The 21,858-nt window shown below is 40.5% G+C and overlaps 1 protein-coding gene across 1 annotated transcript in view; it reads right to left on the bottom strand.

The window, feature by feature from the left end:
- Positions 1-1,623: 1,623 nt before the first annotated feature.
- The window catches only part of SLC27A3 (solute carrier family 27 member 3), a 116,682-nt gene continuing 96,447 nt past the window's right edge, over positions 1,624-21,858 (bottom strand). Inside the window, exons 5-10 of the mRNA XM_069218188.1 lie at positions 20,837-21,031; positions 15,250-15,340; positions 12,542-12,740; positions 11,859-11,956; positions 10,844-10,974; positions 1,624-8,490 (exon numbers count right to left, since the gene is read on the bottom strand). Coding sequence (XP_069074289.1) covers positions 8,314-8,490; positions 10,844-10,974; positions 11,859-11,956; positions 12,542-12,740; positions 15,250-15,340; positions 20,837-21,031 — 891 coding nt within the window. The 3' untranslated portion in view covers positions 1,624-8,313. The remainder of the gene's footprint in view (positions 8,491-10,843; positions 10,975-11,858; positions 11,957-12,541; positions 12,741-15,249; positions 15,341-20,836; positions 21,032-21,858) is intronic.

The raw sequence follows: 21,858 nt of genomic DNA on the forward strand, positions 1-21,858 counted from the left end.
CGAGATGTGGATCCATCACCGACATAATTTCGGGACAGGAGTTGCAGGGTTTAAAACCGGTCTTACGGGACATCCCTCAATGCATCCAAAGCTTGTCAAAAAGTATTCGACAAAAGTGTCACAGTCAGTCAAAAAATTACTAGGGGTAACTCTTTTCCAGATCTGTGCAGAAAGAAAATAACTGATCTCAGCATGCCTGGGTGGCGCCACGATGATGACGCCCGCGGATTTGACAAACGCCACCTGACGGCGCGCAGGGGCACTGCTCGAAAAAAAATCAACGTATCCAGTCTGACGCCTGGAGGAAATTCTAAGGTAAGGAATCTGCAACTAGAAGTCTCTATCAGATCTGTGTCAACACAGAATGCAGAACAGTAGAAACTGTACAAGGGAAAGGAGTAGTTCAGACCTATTTCTGTATCTCATAATCACTGCATGCTTAAGATGGAGAAAAGTAATAGAGTAAGGCCCTGATTTATACCTTTTTTGCGCCGCATTACAGTCATTTTTTGGCGCAAACTTACAAAATACAATTGTATTTTGCACGTTTGCACCGCTTTTGCGTCAATAAATGACGGTAATTCAGCGCAAAGTAAGTATAAATCAGGGCCTAAGTAACATAGAAGAAATGTTAATGCCATAAAATGTATTAAAGAGACTCAGCATGTTATCTTAATAACAATATTTTTGTGCCTTTTTAAAAAAAATAGCTGCTTAGATTATTTATTGTAAGTGACGCAAGTGGTGCCTGAGCCACACACTGTACCAAACTCCACCCTCCATGAAATGAATAAGACTTGACACTTCAACTTCACCATTGTCTGAAAATCAAAGCCTGAAGTGAGTGCAACTGGCAATTTAGTGAGCTCACAGTACTACCTGGTTACATGGTTTCCAAGTATAGAGCCAATATGTGTAAAAAGATAGTTTAATTGCCTCTGAGTCACATAAGCCATGGAGAACTTGCCTGACAGCTGAAGGCGTTCCTGTCTAGTGCACACACTATGCCACTGCTGATAGTTCGATTGAGGAGTCCTGACATGGGATTTTGCAAACACTCTTGAATGAACCTGGGTATCAACCTTTTACCAGGTCAACACACAGAAAGTTGTTTTGCGGTCACAGATGAAATGGAAAAATACCTGAAAACAATGAGACAATAAGAATTTATCTCCACAACTGAAATGAAAGATAAAGATCTGTAGAGAGAAAAACCACAAAACACAATAAAAGTACATTGTTGACAGGCTTATAAAATACTGAAAATTCAAACTAGTTTTCAAAGATCCTGTTAAAATGGAAAAAGAAGATATGAATTTAGGGACTTAACCATTCTGGAACTCCTTGGGGACAATGTCTCATGAAGTTTAAAGGTACTGTGCCCTTTTTATTACAGGTTTAAGGAGTGGGGGCATCTCTTTTAGAATTGCATTTTTTAAAGTTTTCTGGGTTTTAGTCTTGCAGTGCAGAGGTATTTCAAATCTATGAATCCAAGGAGGATCCTTTCTGGGGACATCCTTTTTCTAGCACAGGCTTGCAACCACCACCCACACATTGTGCCATAATACAAACCTAAATCTAGATGTTTTGCAACGAGTAAAGCACACTAAAACCTACAGCAAAAAAAGAGAAAAACGTTCTTTATTTTCTAGAAAAAAGATGTTTAAAAAACACATTAATGGAACATTATACACACACACATAATTGCGAGTCGGACTGAAATTAGACGTATGTACTATTTAAAATAAACAAACTCTAAAAACTTTCTTCTTTTACACAAATCTACCATCAAATATTTATTCATGCATATGGATCTTCCAAGGTCTTCAATGAAGGGAACTCTTTAAATGTGTTTTCTGTAGGTAGAACTCCAAAGTCAGGATAACTGATGGGCTGTGCTTGTCCGTTTTCTATTTTGTTTATGTCGCTTAGGCTCACGAAAATTCTAGAAACAGTAGAAAGTGCCACCAGCAAATACTGACAGAGGCCTATGATCTAAAACAGTATCCTTTTCTTCCCCTACAGGAAAAGCTATTGAACAAAAAGAAGTGATGTGGAGGAAAATAACATATTGGGGTTTTAATGGTTGGAAAATAAGGAGAGACATCCTGGAGTTCTAAGTGTGCATCTGATCTTGCTGAAGAACTGCACCCACTGGCCATTACTTTACCACTGTGAATCTTTCCATTAATAGGACCGGATGAGTTTGTGTAGGCATAAATTTATATTTTTCTTCATTTTAATTGGCTTTATTATTAAGAGAGAAAAACAATATTCTTAGAATTCCCTTTTTTCTAAAAAAAAAAAAAAAAGTATACCTGGTGGACATGATGGCTCAGAAAAAAAAACTGTTGCATACTGTGCATCAAACATTATAAATGGCTGTAAGAAGCAATTAAGGATAGCGTTATGGGCGCCTGCAATTCTTTAGAAACAGAGTAGATTACCCAGTTTACTCACAGCAATCTCAATGCATCGGGAGAGAGGAATATGGACAAGGCTATTTTGGGGTGTGTTTGTTCAGGGGAGGACAGTAACTCTGCTAGGAGGGTATGATATTTTCCAAACCTGAACTGTCCAGAGCTGAAGTTACAGTCCAAAATGGTACTGCTGGGAAAAGCATGCTCCTTTCCCTCCCAGCTCATGCGCGGAACATGAAAGAAGTCTTTGATACATAAAGCAACCATCCCATCCCAAATTTGTACAATGACTTCAATCATAGTGGACCTCCCAGCTGATGAAAAAGGGACTTGTGAGACTAACTTCTCTTTTCTTACCTAGCTGACTGTTAATCCCCACACATGCTTGTAATCGATCACATTTATGCTTATGTAGTTACATAAATGTGTTTACAATATGTTGTGTTACATTCTCCTTGTGTGCCCTCTACGTTGCTTCATCAGTACTACATTCTACAACTGTCGGCAATAAGTTTATGGTAGAAAAATACTGCTCTTCTGGAGAATGTAGAATGATGTAACATGCGTCCATTAGAACTGAAATGATGGAAGCTCCACTGAAGACAATGAAGTGGCTTAGGGATAGTAATGGCTGCTGTAAGCCTTCTGCTACAAAATCCCAATATTTGTCTTTCTGTGTCTCCCTTTTTCATATAGAACATTTTATCCACAGTGAGTAGACTGCTCAAATCACCTTATAGCTACTCTGCCTCTGCCTATAAAGGTTGTTAAAGGCCCTCTCCCACGTTACAAGCCCTAGCCTGAGGCTCAGGCCCGTAACCCACGTTTAGGGCCTTTAACAACTGGTATAGCCCTGGGCAGCAGGATATATGGCTATATTGAGTAGAATTTACTAAGAAGGTTCGGATGGGGATACACCTGTCACTGATAGATGGCAGAGATGTGTTAACTGGTTGGCTGCAGATTCAAAAACAAATTCTGTTCCCATTGTCTCTAATGCAGACTATAATGTGTTTATTCCTTACGGCTTTTCTTAGCATCCAATCAAAGGAGCGTTGAAGATTTTCATCTTGAAGAGACCTGCATCCTACATAAATTGTATGTGTAGCTACAATCTGTTTATCTATTAGTTTGGGGTTTCAACTGCACCTGATTTTGTGAGTGTAGAAATGTACATATCTGTGACACCATATATGTAATATCCATTAACAGCTAATTTAAATATGTATCTAAAAGTACACAACTAATACTTATTTAATCTGTCCCTTTGCAAGATTTAAAAAACCTGCTCCACTGGGATTCAGTCTCCTAAAGAAGAAGACTGGAAATAGCAAGCGTCCTCAAATATAGGTTTATCAAGGATAATAATTATATATTTCTCCAAAGAAGCCAATGCCAGCACAGCCTTATATTTGAACCATGAGGGGGATCAGGAGGCAAGACTCGGTGCTGATTGACTGGTAAAGTCATAAAGAAGAAAACTATATTGGCATCTGAGCTGTGAAGACAGATTTTCCAATATGCCATTTTCAAAGTCTTTATTGATATCCAAGAGGTTTAGCAGCTGTATTGTCAGTGTTCTTAGTTAATAAGTATAATTGTTTTCTTAGACAATCACAGTCTGATGTAAATTTTCATAGCATGAAATAGTTCACAAAATTGTAAAATGTGTTTGGTTTACAGATGGCAAAATTATTTTCTTGAGTAATTATAACACTCTAAGGCCCAATTGTGAAATCTCACCGTACATACATATGTAGAGAAAACTGCTAATTAGTTGTCATTGTTGGACTTTAATTTGTAAGAGTTATTTTCTATTCAAAGGCTCGTTAGGACTCAACACAATATGCCTGGGAGAAATTATAGACCTTATGATGTCTGATCACAATGCACTGAAAGATACTGGTGAACTTTATAAAATGGAATATTTCTTGTAATTGGAAGCAGAAAGAATGAAGCTGCACCATTACAAATGATTTACTTAATTGGTTCTGGATTAATTATAGGCAAAATAAAAGAGAATTGACTTTTTTTAAGATGCTTTGAACCACGTATGCAACTGAAATTGTAGGCACCAAAGCCATGATTAAGAGGGCGATGACTATTGCTATTTTCCATTGGTGTCTTAATACATTCCTTAAACAGTGAATAAACCTTTCTCTTTACTTATGACACTAACAGCCTAATATTCACTAGAACTAAAAATAAAGAGAACATCAAATTGAATAAAACCTTTGAAAAAGGAGACGACCTCTGCTTTCTGTATGAAGTTAAGTAAAGACTCACAGTCCCAGGTACTCGAGACGTCTTAGTGGAAGGCATACTAGCTTTCCACTGGAAAGATAGGACGTGCTGTGCAAATATACGCCTGTTGAGACAGTCATAAAATATTCAGTTCAGCATCTTTGTCACCATCCATTTTAAAATGCACTGAAGGCTTAAACTAGATTTTACCAAAAAAGACAACAAAAGTGAGTGCACATCCCTGTGTTGGTGCATGTCCATTGTTTGAAGAGATCCTCAAACCATCCATGGAGGACTTGCCATTGCCACTTAGATGTGGGCCAAATAATCATATTTGCTTGGGTAATTTGCAAAATTACTCTGGATTTTAAGATGATCCAATGGCACTGATGTGTTGGACTAACCTTGCTACTATATACATATATATGTACTCCTCCAGGGCAAACAATCAACTTCTTGTCCTGATTATCGTCCAGAGGGCTTTGTAATCAACGCTTAATTTGAATATAGAAACTTATTCTGAAGGTGGTCTGTAAAATAGTAATGTCTTGCACAGATATAGCAACCATTTTGCGGATCTGAAGCTCGACTTAGGAGACAGATATCTACTCAAATAGAAAATACACTTGCAATCTAAGTATCCTGCCAAGCTCTCCATGCTGAACACATTAGCCACCAATGGGGTTTGAGGTTGCTCTGTCTCAGTAAAATTCGAATATTATTCCTCTGAATTCAGAGGAACGGCATAGTGTTTTGGTGTCAATGGTTAGACATAACCTTACCACTGACTGCCTGTGGCAAAATGCTTTTGAAAAAACAGAAGTGATGTGAAAATTTACTATTCTCATCCTACTCAGTAGTAGGGGAAAATGAACAGAGGAGTCAACTGCCACTGTGCTGCAAATTTGGGGATCTAAGAACACCTTAAATTGACTGTTCAGGTTAACCTCCCTAGGAGATTAAAACCCCATTGCAACTGCTTTCCTTTTATTTTTCTCTTTTAAAAAGACATGAAAAGGGGGCTTAGCGGTTTCATAACCCCTATGTTTTTAGACCGATTTTTATAAAAAATGTTTGCTGAGTCATAGGTTTTAAACTTTTTGTTAGTAAGATATTTTTCCATTATGTTTCGATGAAGAGACTAAGTGATCACGTTGTTTTGGTAAGCATGTATTACAGTTTAAGAAAAAAATTATCAAAGACTTGGTCCTTTGCTTCTTTGGAAAGACAAGTAATCGTTTGTAAATGTCAGCGAATGACTTTGCTTCTTGAGCTCTTGCAGAAGTGTGTGGCAGTGTTTGTTTTTTCTGAGAATGTTGATATTCAGATGCAAACTTTTGGAAAGTACAAAAATACAGGTAACACGTTACCTTTCTGCTGTTTATCATTGTAAAACGATACTGCTTTGCCAAATGTGTTCCTGGATCTCGCACACAGCTGGAGCTAGTCAGTGTTAATGAATAGTGATCTAAGGTTGTGAATCTGGAGAATATCCATTACTGTGGAAAGCGGATGGGAAACATGGAACAGAAAGAAAGTGGGTATGTTCATCATTTTCAGATGTGTCCTCTTTAAAGATAACAACTGTAAACAGATGGGGCGATGAAGTTCAGATATTCAGAAATTTCTTAAGTCAAACAAAAATGAAGCTTCTGGGGGCTTAACAGAATCTCTTGTCCTTCACTCCTAGAAGCTCAACTAATTCCTTTACAAGACAGTAAAAATGAACAGCCGAAGTGATAGTACACCGCATACCCTGTTTATACCACAGGCTGCATGACAGCAAGAAGGACATATACTAACTAAAAGCTACAATAACAACATGCAAGGCTTCAGAGGTTGGTTTCAAGTATACAAAATTGGCGAGGCAAAACAAATACTTCTGTTCATAGACAATGGTAAACGTATAGGAGCATATACTGATTTAAAGGCATCAAATTTAATTTCAGACAGGTGCTTTCCCTTCACACAACAGTCTCTTGTAGTCTGCATTCTTCAATTTTACATCAAGCATAACCACCCTGTAGTTAGGCAGGACATTACTGCAATTTAACCCATTTCTAAGTGCTTCCTATTTTGGAAGATATGGAGACTAGGGAGCAAAAGTGATTTGTTCAAGATCAAATTTGGATACAGAATTGTATCTAAGCACTTATGGATCTGTAAAATGCCACTTGTTACTAAGCTACATCCTTCTATGTTACCTAAATTTACAGAAGCCTCCTCTGTAGTGTCACCTACACGGTCAGCTGTCTCTCGTTTACACACAGCAAAGCTCAGATAAATACCTGATCTAACATCGGCTATCTGTAATTTACTTAGCCAAGTCATATGTAGGTGCTCTAGGAAACGTCTGTATTCTCCTATAGGCTCAGAATGCAGTCTAGTGTTATCCATGCTCCCTTACTTTCAATAATCTAAAATGGGTTCAGAGCACGGTCCTGTGCAATCCCTACTCACCGACTTCAGTGGGCTCAAAGCATAGTTTGGTGTAGTCTACATGTGAAGGCTTCATATTTCCCACATCGTTGTTTAAAATCTCCACTCACTACCTTTAGTGGTGTCCAACAGCCTTGATGGAAGCATGTTTACAGGCAATTTCTACTTATAGTTTAGCGTAGTATACATTTAAGGACTCCAATAGTCCCCTATAGAATAAAGCCAGATTTCTGTGAAATTTCTACTCACTAATTTCATACTTCTTCAAAGAGCTCACAGAACAGTCTTGTCCCTAGTTTCATTGTACTCTTGCTACAAAATCCTGTTCAGTCTCTCCACAGCTTCTGCCACCTTGCTGTTTACTCTCCTATTAAGGATCTTGGTGCCTTTCACATACCCCAAAAGAGCAATTCTGGCAAGCCTCTCTGTCCGAAATCAGGTGGCTCTAATGGCAGAATGCTTCTCAGCATCCTCTTGTGGGCTTTGTTCTAGATGGCAGTCTATGATGCCTCTGCAGTTTGTTAATGCTTTGCATCCATAGAGTTCATAATCTGGTGTTCTTGGACACAAGCATAGAGTCCACTCCACCATGATATTCTGGGCTCTGCCAGTCGTCACTGTCCGTAGTCCTTTAGGCAGGTCGATAGGATTATTATGGGGATTTTACATGACCTGATAGAAAAATATATTGCATCTCAGCTAGACAGCAGTGGAGGGAAGGACACCACAGTGCTGTGTCTACAGGTGGACCGTAGAGAGCAAGGAAAATTGCACATCTGATGCAAATGTTTCATGATTGCACTTCTTATCAATACCACATGCTCTTTCACACCCCTTAGAAAGTTATTTGAGTACATGAAAATACTTTTAATTCCAAAAGAAAGTCCTGAAAATCTCTGTAAAACTGAATCATTTTCTAGAAAAATATATATTTCTGTTCCAACGTGCAACTCAAGGCAATGTTTCTGTTGGGAAATTTCGAAGGAACATGGTCGGTGGATCAGAATAATTGTCAATCATCTTTCCACTTATGAAATCAAAGTGTTACAAACGCTCCAACAAGTTTCTCTCAATGAGTATCAAAATATTGCTAAAAAAAAATCTATTGCATTCTAGAGATGTGCTCGGTTACAGTCTGATGTTACTGTAGTCACAGCGGTGTATTACTCTGGTCACCGTTATGTTTCAGTCCAGTCCCATAACAATCCATTCAGAGGCGGATATCCCCAGCCATGATCCCCTCATAGACAGCCTTGCTCAGGGGTACATATGCTTTGCAGGAGTCATCCAGGAAGTACAGCGGCTCCTGAATCACAGTAGGGTTGAAGCTTTCCCGCATCAGGGAAACTTTCTGCTGTTTGAAGGTTCCAGTCATTTCCAAAGAATCCTAAATCAAAGACAGGACACAATGAGCATTTCATCAATGCACCTGCATACTCAGTGGTGGATAGGCCACAGAAGTGACCACTGGAAGCCAAGCAGTAGACAATCCTCTGGAGAAATCATAAACAGGGCTCCAGTTTCATAGCATTTAATTTTATGAAATTTCCGTCGATATTTACCCATATTCATTTTTTTCTAATTTCATCTGGGTTTATCCACATGTATTTTAGTTTTTGTTAAAATACTAAGCTGAACGTAGTATTTTACCACATTTATTTAACCGATAAATGTACCCTCAAACTCGAATGTCTGCCAGATCTCAATGTTATGAAAACCCATAGACAAAAAACCTTTAGACATATGAAAACACGCACATGTTAATATAAACATTGCGCATATTTACAGCTGCTTAAGCCTAATTAGGACAGTTTCTTTCTTTTGTTTTATCTCTCTTGCCAATCCGCGCAGCTGTTGGCCTGTCAGGCATGACTGATAACATTGAGAATCACTCAAGACCAACCTAAATTTCCGTTTCTATTTGTTTAAAAATACATATATATAAGCAAACAGATGGCTTTCTGTTTGTATTTCTTTGTCAAAATCAGTAAAAACGGAAAGCTGGGAGCCATAATCCTAAACTAATAACCTTTCTCCCAACGTTTACCTCAAACCACAGGGCAGACACACATTTTAGGTTTCAACACCTCAACGCAGGTGACGCTTTACAGCAGCCAAACAAACATTTTATCGACCTGTTACAGCAGGGCAGGTACCGCTGCATGCTGAGGTACCACTTTAATCAAATCAGTAATAAGAAAGTGATGTTTTAAGGCAGCACTAAAGCATAAAAACAGCGGGGTTAAAAACGTAGAATACTTCATCTTCAGTTTTCATTACTCTTGACGTTAAATAAACTAGAAATCTATTTTTTTTAGATGCCAGAGCAAGACCAGCCTGCACGTGCGTCATCTTTCTGTTTAGGGAACAGGAAGTCATTACAAGTTGCAGCTGGAGCTGCACGTGACTGCAGGGAATGTGCATGCTGCTACTGTAAACAGAAAGCAGATATTCAGATACCTTGAAGGGTGTCAGTCTACAGACAGAACCATCCCACTGATGTCCACTCCCGTACCAGCCAACTCAGCCAAAAAAAAAGAACACAACGAAGGCTTGCGGATGGCTTTCAACATGGATAGTGACAAGAGAAAAATGCACAGACAACAATGTACATATAGAAACAGTGTTTAAAGAGCCACTCACCACAGTAAGTTTGGCCCAATGTCTCTATGTGTTCTTTATTTTATTCCCAAAGCGTTAGAGCACCACCACTTGGTGGGTATGACCAGATTCCACACAAACAGCTACAGGGTTTATTATACAACTCTTGGTGCCAAAGTCACAGGCTAGTCAATTGTTCCCCATAAAACGACTTTGTCCTTCACTACAATTTTCTGGTATTTTAGCCAGACACTAATAGAGAAAGGTCCTCGTCACACTGGAGCAGCAGAAGTAGGCAGTCAAAGAACAAACGATATCAGAAGAGTGAAGTTAATTTTGGAAACTTATTTACTCCATGTCTGGTTCCTTTTGTGTTTGAACAGGTTAGAAAGATGAAAGCACTTTGCGTAGTGAGCCCATAGACAGACAGACTTATAAAACATGCTGCGAAGAGCCATTCATCCTACAAAGTACTTTTTTACCAACATTACAAAGCAGTTTCGGGCCCCTTCATCAGGTGATGGGATAGCTACAGGCTAAGAAGGTGAAAGAGTTCAGATGTTGGTTTAGAAAGCTGGCAAGAGTATGAGTATTTGCAGAACTAGCAGGCATTTCCATGTATGATGCTGCATATCTTCATAACACTGTTAGGTTTGCGGCGTTCAAGTGAACAGCTACAGATGCAGTAATCGGGGTGCTAGCTTCTAGGTTACGCCTTACTATAGTTTCCTCATCTTAGAATCTAGTAAGCCAAAAAGCACTACTACATCCCACGCTACTGGTATTTCCTCAGGCACTATCACCGAACCAAAATACATCCTAACAAGGCCCTTGCCCGAATATGAAATTTTCACTAAGAAAAAAAAAGAAAATAATTGAGGCCTGACCCGTTTATGAAATACTTCTCCAGGGAAGAAATGTGTAACAAGCATAATATTATTGATGCAAGGATAAAACCTGAGCCGGATCTAACTCCTTACAAAGAAGGTCAAAAAAGTCTGCTTGGACCTATGTATTTAAAGTGCAGGATCCAAAGAGCTTGTCAATGGGCACTGGCTGCACTCATGAGAAAAGGGTGGTCTGTTCAACGAATGGAGGCAAACAGAATGCAAAAGAAATGGTGCCCGCTCTCTACTCACCTGGATTCTGAGGAACCGTGGTCGAGCGTAAGATGGCAAGAACTCCACCACGTGTTGGTAAAGTCTTGCTCCATCAAATTCGTGCTCAGGTCGGAGGACTACAGCAGCCATACCAGTTCTACCTTCATTACCTACGTGGAGAAGAATAGTTTTTACAGGTAAGATTGGCCATACGGTGAGGTATTTGAATTGCTTGGCTTCTTTGCTTTCAGGTGAACCTTTATTAATATCATATGAAAACTACCTAGTTGTTTCTTACCACCTAGGATCCTAAGCATCCAAAAATGAGTTAATCACCACTCACAAAGAATGACTGAACGCTAAAAGTATGTACTTCCTTAAAGGAGCGGTGTCAGTACATTGTTCCTGTTTTAAAATAATATAATATTTTGTTTAAAACAACACTTGAGAAAGTTTTTTATTTTGTGGCAACTAGTTTAAGTTCAGTGACCATTCCTCCTCATAATTGTCCATATAAAAAAGCATTAAACAGTGAATATAACTTGCAGATAGGCTACCAAAATTCAAATTTGTTTTAAAAAAACATCTTTTCTAAAGAAATGAATTTGGACCTACTATATTTTTAATAATAAAAAGTGTTCCAAGATCTAATTTGGAGGAGAAACTCTTCAAAGCTTAGGACTATAACTAATATCTCCAGGAATAGAAAGAGGTAAAATGTAAAAAATCGACAGCATTTTGATAAACTGTCACAGGTTTAAGTCTAAGCAAAGAGGAGTGACCATCTAAGTGCACAGCATGTAAGGGAGCAGTGTAGATGTCAGGGATTTGTGTATAGTTAATGTCAACCATTTATGGTTCATCGATTGTCCCATATGTAACTAAATTCTAATTATTAAACACATTTCAAGATACTTTGGTACAGGATATTTTGTCATCATCGTCATTCTGTGGGATCCCTTATTAGACAAGTGGTGACTTTCTTCAAATGAAAAGGAACACAGACCAAAATGAATTCTTCCCTTCCAGACCAGAGAATGGAACAATGTTTTACCTGGCACAGTGACACCGTAGACATTGACCTCTAGGAAGAAATCCAACATGCCTACAAGCTCAGCAACTTCGGTTGTTGCGACATTCTCACCTTTCCACCTTAGAAAAAAAACACAAAGACAGTAAGTCGGATGACACAAAAGGCAGTACATTATGCAAAGTAAAGGACTAATTTCCACTGGAATTCTATTCTGCCCTTGCAGGTCAGAGTTGCAAGTACATTTGCACTCAAGAATGTACAGTGTACAATAAAGCTCTCTGACCATGCCAGTGATTCGCAATAGTGTACACCATCCAAGAATAGAAGCAAACCATTCAATTCATCGATGAGGGAAATTAAAGGTTTTGTTAAGAAGTTAAAACACTGATGTTTGATAGAGGCATGCGAGCAGAAACGAGTAAATTGTGTACCCAGGTGTCTCTTGGACATTTATGGTAAAATGGAGCCTGAGTAGTCAAAGGAGGGCTCAATATAGATTTTAAATAAATCTAAAAATAGAAAACATTTCTGCAGTCGGCACCCACACCCCTTCACTCAATGGTTATGTCATTTTTAGTGCTGTATGGTAAACAAGGACAGAGAAGGTGTAACTTAAAGCACAGAACTTCAATCACTCTAATGCCTTTGTGACCACTGATAAGAGGGAGATAATATAAATGAATTATTGACAAGCCAAGTAATACCTGTAAGTGTCCCCAGTCCTGTCTTTAAAGTAGACGAAGTCATTTTGATCTTGCATCATCAGGTCACCCGTGTTAAAATACTTGTCTCCGCCTTGGAACACATCTTTCAGAATCTTCTTCTGAGAAAGCTCCTTGCTGCCGGCATATCCCAGGAAGGGGCTTCGGTCAGTCACAGGGTAGATCAGAAGCCCAGTCTCACCTGAGCTCAAACAGAGAATGTGGTTTAGGAAGCCGGACACAAGCAGATGAATGAGAGATTGCTAACAAACATTTTAAGCACTGTATTTTCCAAAGCAATTATTCAGACAGGCTTGGAGAAAAGAAACAGGCCAAAATGTGCAGAAACAGGTCAATATCGATATCATGAGCTCTTCGACAAGAGGGCAGATAGCAGTAAGCGAGTGCTGGGCCTAAAAATACTGGGTCGTGCTGTTGCCTAGGGGAACTGAGGTACAATATAAGTGATCTGATTTGAGTATTTTGTAGCTGATCAGCGATATCAAGTGTCCACTGTGTTAGTACACAAACATACATTTTATTCACCTTGGTAGAACCAAGGCCATGACTGAGGCTTTTGTGAATTAAGTGCAAGGCATTCCTTTAATACAATTTTTTTTTTAATTCATTAGAACTGAATTGATGGCACACCCCTACATCGATTTAGGGTAACTATCAGTCTCTCATCTGTTAAATGATGCAGCTCACTAAAGGATTTTTGTTCTACTTTGGTGTAGCATATGTTCATTCCTCAGGTGTTTTAGGCTGAACATAAACTCCTTCAGATCAATTGCCAGCTTTATATCAACTTCATATTAATGTCCTCAGCTGCTGACCACTCAGCGATATCTTGCATCCATCCTCAATGACAGACAAGTTCGCTGCTAGCCTGGGTATTGCTAGTCTATGCTTGGCTGGCAAGCTCCGCTACTTTGAGAGATGAGGTGTCACAGAGGTTCTGTTTAGTAAAATGAAGGAAGTCAACAGAAATGTAGCATTAAAGGATGCCTTCCTCACAATTTGAAGATCTTTTCCAGCTATCTTTACTCAAGGGCTCCCACAAAGACTTACATTTGACCGACTTTCAATTCCTATTTCTTAACATCCTTTTCTAATCACCCTACAATAATCCGTCGACATGCCTTGCAGCATAGTAAGTGTCTGAATGTGAAATACACAAAGTCTGCACGTCCCCAGGGAGCAAGCCATGCAAGCCTTCCCAAAAGTAAAACATTGATTATGATTATAGAGATCACTCATGGAAATGCAATTTCTGTTTTCTATTTTAAATTATCCATGACACTCGAAATCTAGGAAAATCTCATTAAGCCAAAAGAGGACCTGTAAGACTTATACCATCTTAACTCGGTGTGTAATCTTAGAGGAACTCTCTAACATTCACAGCAAGTCCTACAATTCCTAATGCCTTCCCTTACTCATCAAGTGAAACAACGCAGTCATTATTTCTGCGCGTCATACATCCTTCCGGGAATACATCAGTCTCACCCTCTTCTGCAAACCATCCCACCACATACTGCAAGAGGGCAGCGGGATCGCATAACTGAACATCCAGCACCTTCCACGTATTACCTTTGAGAGTATCCAATTCAACTCTGTTTCTCTTACCCGCCCAGATCACTTAAATTTGGTTCAGTGAATTCATAATAGAAATTTCTGAAGTACTCAGAGGATAATGTGTGAGATAACGATTGATGATCTCTTTCGAAGAGAAGAACCACCACACTTTTAGAGATTTGAACCAGGAATACATTGGTTTTGTGAATATTTTTAGCTACCTCATCAGACCTCAGTTTTTTCAAATAATTTACACATCATATTGATACATACATGGGCTTTTAGTCAGCGTCCCTTCAACTACTGCCCTACTAAATTGAACATTTTGGTTCTTCCCACAACTGCATACAGCATGGGACAATGAGTCAGCCTTCTTTTCCAGTTGGCGCCTTTCACTCTGAGTGACTGCATAAAGTGTGCAAATTGTTCACATCTGCCTAAAAATAGTTCCTTTCACTCCAGAGACGAAGCTGGGTCACAGTGTGTTATTTTATCATTTTTATATTAACTTTAAATGCCAGTGTTTTGTCTTGCCTCTATTTTAGGTGCTCAGTTTGAAGGTGACTTATTTCGGTCTCCTTTTTAAAGCTGATATTACACAGTGTTTAAATGGCAATACGACAATGCACCTGACTGAAGTCTGAATGCTTAGTCAGGGGCGATTTATACTGGTCTCATTCGCAATTAAAATGCATGGCCCAAACTTTTGTAATTTCAAAACCATCACTAAAGAACCTGCCACATTAGTGAACAATTTGTATTATGAGCATATGGCAGCGATGTTTAGCTTGCTGCAAGCTTTCTTCTTTTCTATGTATCTTTCTGGCATTTGTTTGCAAAATAAACATTCAGTACATAAGCTTGCCAACAGATCTACTGGATTGGTCAACGCTTGATTTTAATTGCATTCCGGGACTTTTAGACCTAGTTTTAGACTGGGATAAACATTTCTTAGCAATTGTTGGTTTGATGTTTGTCTCATGAAAATGTGTTCTCTGATTCAGCACAAATATGAATGATTGAGATAAGAATGATAGTCTTTCACCTACATTCAAAGGAGTGCTCCGAGAAAGATACCACATCCCCCTCCCAATCCCTGGTGACCCTCCTTGGCTTGAATACAGTCTAGATCTTACCTTTGGCCACCTTCTCGCAGCGCCCGTCCTTGTTTCGAAACGGCTCCTCATTAAGGACATCATATTTAACTAGTTCAAAGGAGGAGAAAAGCTGCAAGAAACACAAGGCAACTGTTACTATTGGAAGACCAGCCATTCTGGTATTGAAACTGCATGTATATATCTCTAACTATCCCTGGCGAGGCGTTGAAGCGCTTTACGTGAGTAGCACGCTACCCAGGTGCCCAAGGTTAGTGGTCAATCCATTGGGTATTAGGATTAGTTTTGTGTTCCCACGAAAACCATCCCATGCATTTACTGGAGTTTCTTTGTGGTAGGGTAATGATTTGGCTGTGATCATTAGAGTGGTCCTGAGAGGCAAATGGTTGATGGAATGAATCGATATTGTTAGGCTGTACAGGTGTAATTTCAAAGAAAGAGAGATTAAGACGGGTAGGCATGCGATTTGGATCATCCGATCTACAGAAGCTAAAAGGGAAGGAGAGGGACATTCAAAATAGATATGGGAGAGAGAAATTTAAAGTAAGTCAATGTTTCATGCAGGATTTTAGGAATATGGCAGGTTGGGATTTTTGGGCCAGCATGCAATCTGAGGGTGTGAATCCGGTGAAGTGCCTTCTCGAAGAATGCTGCATCTTCTCGTCCGGTGGTTACTGAGACTCTTGCACACAGCGACCAGCATCCGAGATCTTTGAAACGGGTTCCCAGCATACACGCACAGCACGTCAGCTTCTCAACGTGTTCCGCCCACGTTTTTTAGATGTACATTTTCATTTTCTTCTGTGTTTTAAGATGCCACTTTTTTTTTTTTTTTTATGCTGAGAGGTTGCTTTAGCTTCCTTTTTGTTTTTACCTTGTCGCTTTCTACACCTCCTGGAGTCACGTACTATTGCTTGCACATATGTTTTTTGGCTTTGTCGAGTTATGCATGGGATCGGAACACCGTCTGATGGGCAACAAAGCTTGTCATGTCTTTACTAAGGCAGCACTTAAAGGCGGTGCTGTGGCGCCCCCTAGTGGCTTATACAGAGAACATGGAAAGTGTGAGTTTGTGGACCCTAAACTGTTAATTGTGAAATACACACTCGGGATTTATGCCGGCCCTTCCAGATAGCCCATTTGAGAAAGCTTAGTAGACCCCCTTTATAATCAGGGACAGGTCTGTAAGACTGGCTCTGCTTGCCTGGTGAAAGAGGGGTGGTGGGTGGCATGGTCACGCGCTCTGAAGGAAGTTCCAGTATTCCGTCCAAGATGGTGAAAGATCCAGAAAAGCTTTCATCAAAATGTGCTTTTTGGAGAGGCGGGACGCGCTATGGGGCTGCATCTTCCTGTTTTTAATATGCAATGTAAATACATTACATTTTTTATTTTTGCACTTCGAGTATGCTGTCATGTTTGTTTCGATATAGTTATATTAAGGCGATTAATTTATGAGAAATGGGTTATGCTGAACTGTGGTAAGGTCGGAAGGAGACAGACTTTTCATCACACTTCATGAGGTCTCCGTAGTCTGTGATTCTTAGGCGCGGCCCAGAACCTAGGAGTAAGGCACTTCAGGACACTACCACTGGATGTCGCCAAATTACAAGAAAACGACCAAACTGGACTTGTTATGGGGAGTACAAGGACCACTCAAATGCTATTTGTCAGAAGCGCCGAAAGCCTTGTTTAGGAACCAGTGATGTTACACATAATCAATTTACTATTAATGAGAACAAAAAGCCACAAGGTCAACACTGAGCCTGCTTCAGCTATGTCAGATGAAAGATAGTTGGAGGAGATCATGAAGGTATAAGCGATTAAAACTTTTCTTAATATCAATAAATAAAAAACACGCACAACAGTGGATTGGTGGTTGACTCTCCCCCAACGAATATATGCGGAGATGTCTTTCAGAACACTGAGGCACGATCCTAGAGTAGACTGTTTGGACCAAAACTATTTGAATAAAAATGTAGACATCTGAGAGAGAATGTCTAGCACACAATTTATTTGGTATATCACAAGGGAATGTAAGGAATTTGTGCACAATACTATCGGTCTTCCATCAACAGAAGGGGTCTGAATTCCTTGATCGGTGGAGGTACCAAATGGAGGTAGAAAGACATGGAATTATTTGTCAGGCAAAATAAAAAGTTTGGAGATCCAGCTTATTGAACAGAAAGAGAACATGATTTTTTTTTTTTTGGGGGGGGGGGGTAATTTTAAATATCCTACATGTTGAATGTATGATTTAAAAATTCTACAGAGAACAGAGTAGCAATGGGTCAGACGGACACCACTGTCACTGTAAGAAAGTACACTGAAGAGGCCCAAAGGAAAGCAGTAATAACACTGCACGGTTGTAAGTCCCACCTTTCTTCAAATCATCAGTAGCACAAGCGAATCTATGCACCTCTGAGGGATTAATGATCCCACCAGAAAATAGCATCCATGTCAGAGACACCGCCCAAAACCAAGGGTAAGAAAATTGTCTCTTTAATGATGCAGGCTAGAACAAAAGCATGAATAAGGCGAGGCGGGACGCCTCCCGAGTGAGTTATTTAGGACTTCAGTAATCCATGTAATTATTTAATTAATAATAAGTAAAGAAGTCTAAGGATGGTGAGGAAAGCAAGGTCATGTCCAACCAAGTAAATAAATGTACACCCCCATTGAACTAACTTAGATCAAACGACTTTGTCACAAGTAGACTTTTATGTGACAAGACACATAGCCTGCTACTAGGCATCAATATATCTGAATGCACAGTTGATGTGCAAAAAGCTGTTAATTAAGATGACTGGTGCTTTTTTGTTGGAAGTTCTTAGATAATGTGGTTGGAACATAAAGGAAGGATGAATGCATTACAAATTGTTTCAGAGTGCCAGAGTTGAATGGAACTGGGACATAGGCACAAGACCAAAAGTGTGGTAACATTTCCATTAAACAATTGTGTGCAAACGTCATCCCGAAGCTCCGGCTGGTGCGACAGATCATCCACTAGAAAATTTGCTGCACGATTCAGCCAAAGCCACATTTCCTAACTGGGAGAAAGTTAGAGACAATTGGTTTCCCTTTTCAAAAGTTGAGGGCGCGACACAATCGGCTTTGCCGATGTACAACTGGCCAAGTTAAAATTATAGTAAGTAGAGAAAACACTGCTTGTTTACAGTCAAAATGGGCACGCATTATGTGGTGCTTCTGCGTTGCATGGACAGATGTGTTGCTGCGACACTGTGTCGCGCAATGCATGTTGCAAGACGCAACACGACGGCCATTTCAAAAGTACAGAAAATTAACCTTGCCAGTTATTGCTATTGGCTTTGTCAATGCTGGTGGATTTTAAAGGCCTTTGGCACTGACAAAGCCACTGGTGGCCACCATCATGGGGAGCCGCAGCACTGGACAGTGCAATGGGTCATGATCCGGGGCATGGAAAAGGCCGGCGCCTGGATGCTGTTGAGAGGCATCTAGTGGGAGGGCGGGAATCAAGAGACATGGTATTGGCAACAACAAGGCTGCAATACTCAACCTAGTGCCTAAGCGAAGGAGAATAAGGGTGTGAGGGCATTATAGGGGCGAGAGATGTGACGAGTGGCTGAATCTGTGTGTAGCGAGACAACAAAAACATAAAGGATGGAAGGTAAGTTGCGAGAAAGCAGGCTGAAAGTAAAGTGGAAAAAAAGGTGTGTGATGGAGTCTGCGGCGACCGTCAGAGCACTTTATCCCCTTATGTTCCCACATGCTACACAGCAGCTGCTCTGCTGTAAAACATGGCTATAACACATTGACAAGGCCAATAGCCAGTGCTTTACTTGTGCTTGTTGTTTCCGGTGCAGAGCACCAGCACGTATTTTTGAAGGGCTGGGCGCTTATTTTTCTGGCTCAAGCATTTACTGCGAGCAAAAGACACATATGGGAAAGATGGAGGAAGAGAAAAACTGAAAAGCGTCACTTTGGGAGAAAGCAGAAAGCTGCAGGAGTGAGCTGACGGGGCAGGGAGTGGATGTAAATAGATTGAAGAAGCCCGAGATGGCTTCAGGATTAGGTTGCCTCAGTACTCTGTGCTCGCACATTTAATTGCAGCAGCCGCGTGTTTAAGAGGAGGGCCTTGGGTACCGGCACGTTTTTATTTACAAATTAAGCACTGCCAATAGCTCTCGATTAGGTGAAACTTATTGGTTTTTCCAATGCCTTTTCTTCTTGGTGTGAGGAAGGCGGGGACAAGCAAAAACAAGATCTTTAGGTGCAATGACCTGAGGGCCTCGGAGAGCTGATAATGTCTCTGCCACCCTGAGGAGATGGGTATGTGCCTGTGAGACTGCCAGATTACAGGGAATCCATCTGAGACCCTGACAGGGCAGGACACGAGGTGTCAGAGGGGAGCTCAGAGTACAGGAGATGCCTCAGAGACTTCCACAGAGCGGGCCCTAGGGATGTCAAAGAGGCCTCGGACTTCAGAGAATACCTCACAGATACTGAGCCCAAAGGCACTGGAATGCCTGAGCTCTGAAAGGCCATGACTGTGACAGGGGAATGACCCAGAGGCTATAAAATGAAAAGGCATGGGAATGTTCAAACATCATAAAGCATTCCAAGTCCAAAGAATGCCTCAGAAAGCCTGGGCGCGAGGATGACATGCTTCTCAGTCATCAAGTGGGCAGGGCCTGGGAATGAAGGACCATCAGAGTGCAGGAAATCTCAGAGATCCTAAAGATGCAAGGTAGAGGTTCGATGTCTGCAGGCCTAAATGTAGCAACAATGGTGCAGCAACGATGTGGAAACAACAATGGGGAAAAAACAATGGGGAAAGCAACCCTGGGGCACCAACAACGTAGAAGATTGGGTGAGATAGCTGGCAAACGCATACAGTCTTAAGGAGTTCCTGCAGTACTTGGTCCATGCTCCAGGGAAGGGACAAACACACGAAATTAAAGAGAAATCAGCATGCACTGATTGGTGACAAGGAAATGAAAGTCATGGTGAAGCCAAACAATGGTAAGCAACTGGTGGTTTATAAGCCCCCTTTAAAACGCCAAAATAACTTGCAAGTGACAGTGAACACGCCCTCTCAGGTGAGATCTTAGAAGGGCTCATAGACCCGGTAATGAGGTGATGCAAATTTTAGATGCTGTTACTTTCCTTTCATAAAATGCCTTGGCGCGAAGTACGTGGAGAAGAATTTGATAATTTGTTAGAAGCATCAGTCCAAATCACTGCCCCCGTCCAAAAAGCGGACACTTTTTTTTTAAACGTCCAGACAGTACCCAAAGGAAAAAAAGTTACGTTTTATGTTGTATCCAGACTGTGCTACTCAGTCAAATCTTTGTGTTGGGCACAGCACACTTGGGCATGATGACAAGGAAACTGAATTCCTAGACAGGATGAAGCTGAAACTCAATACTTAGAACAGCATCACATTTCCTTAAATTGCACAGAATTACTTTTATCGTCTTTAGAAAAAGAGGTGTTTGCCTGTGATTTGCAGTTTCTGTAGGAAATAACTGAGATTATACTAAAACAATATAAAACATTTTCTAGAGAATGCATTAAGTAAGTGCCACAACGTGCATGTAGATGACGGCAAGTAGCCGGATTCACCCACTCTGTAGATAAACCCCCCTCTGCCGACAGCGCCCATGGTGCTGGTGTAGTTGAAGAAGGTGACGTTGGACTCCGTCATTCCATAGGACTCGACGATTCGGATCTTTCCAAAACGCTGGCGGAACTCCTTCCAGACGTCCGGCCTCAGGCCGCTCCCGCAAGCAAGACGTAGCTTGTGCTGTGTCTCCTGCGCCCCCTGAAGACACAATCCTAGAATTAACAAACTGTCTCGGTGCCCATCACACAAACCATCATAACATACAGGGGTGCAGTTGTACTGTACCTACAATCACATAACCAGGGCCCCTGGAATTATACTACAGGGGAAGACCAAATTCCGCCAAAGGGTCAACTAAATTATGCGGCAAGAAAAAGAAAATTATGCGTCAAAATAAGGCACATTTTCTGATAGTATTAGTTCATTATTTTCACACATAGTAACACTGTCTGAGCAAATATTTAATCTCACCAGTAGCAGTATAAAAGCCAAATAAACCAATAATGAACTGAAAGATGTCGACTCAACCTTTGTGAGGGGCCATCCACTGCACAGGAACTCATGGCACCATTTTGTGAAGTAACCGCTGATCTGTTTGTACTAAAAACATTTTTGTAACAATCTGCAGATAATGAAGCCTTAGCATTAGCCAATGCTATATTATGTGACAAATCCATAAGTATGCGGCCACAGAATTGCATAATTCCAGTGACCCTGCCCATAGGATTATTTTAGAACCAAGCCTTCTGACAGGAAGACTATATAAACTGTAAACATCTGCACTGGGCAGGGCTAACTGAGCATCACTGACCATATATCAGTGAACCTGCCGGTAATAATCAGCACTAACAGCTTTACTTCTCGTTGCAATGTAGGTCTGTTGATGGGGAATGAAGTGGATCATGAACAATTGAATCTGGATGTGCTCAAAAAGGGATGTGCCAAGCAAACATTATTCTTTCCGGGGGCATACTGGTATGGCAGATAAACCCTGTACAGTTTTTGTGCATTCCCAAGAAAGCCTA

The sequence above is a fragment of the Pleurodeles waltl genome, chromosome 12, assembly GCF_031143425.1.
Source record: "Pleurodeles waltl isolate 20211129_DDA chromosome 12, aPleWal1.hap1.20221129, whole genome shotgun sequence".
Taxonomy (NCBI): domain Eukaryota; kingdom Metazoa; phylum Chordata; class Amphibia; order Caudata; family Salamandridae; genus Pleurodeles; species Pleurodeles waltl.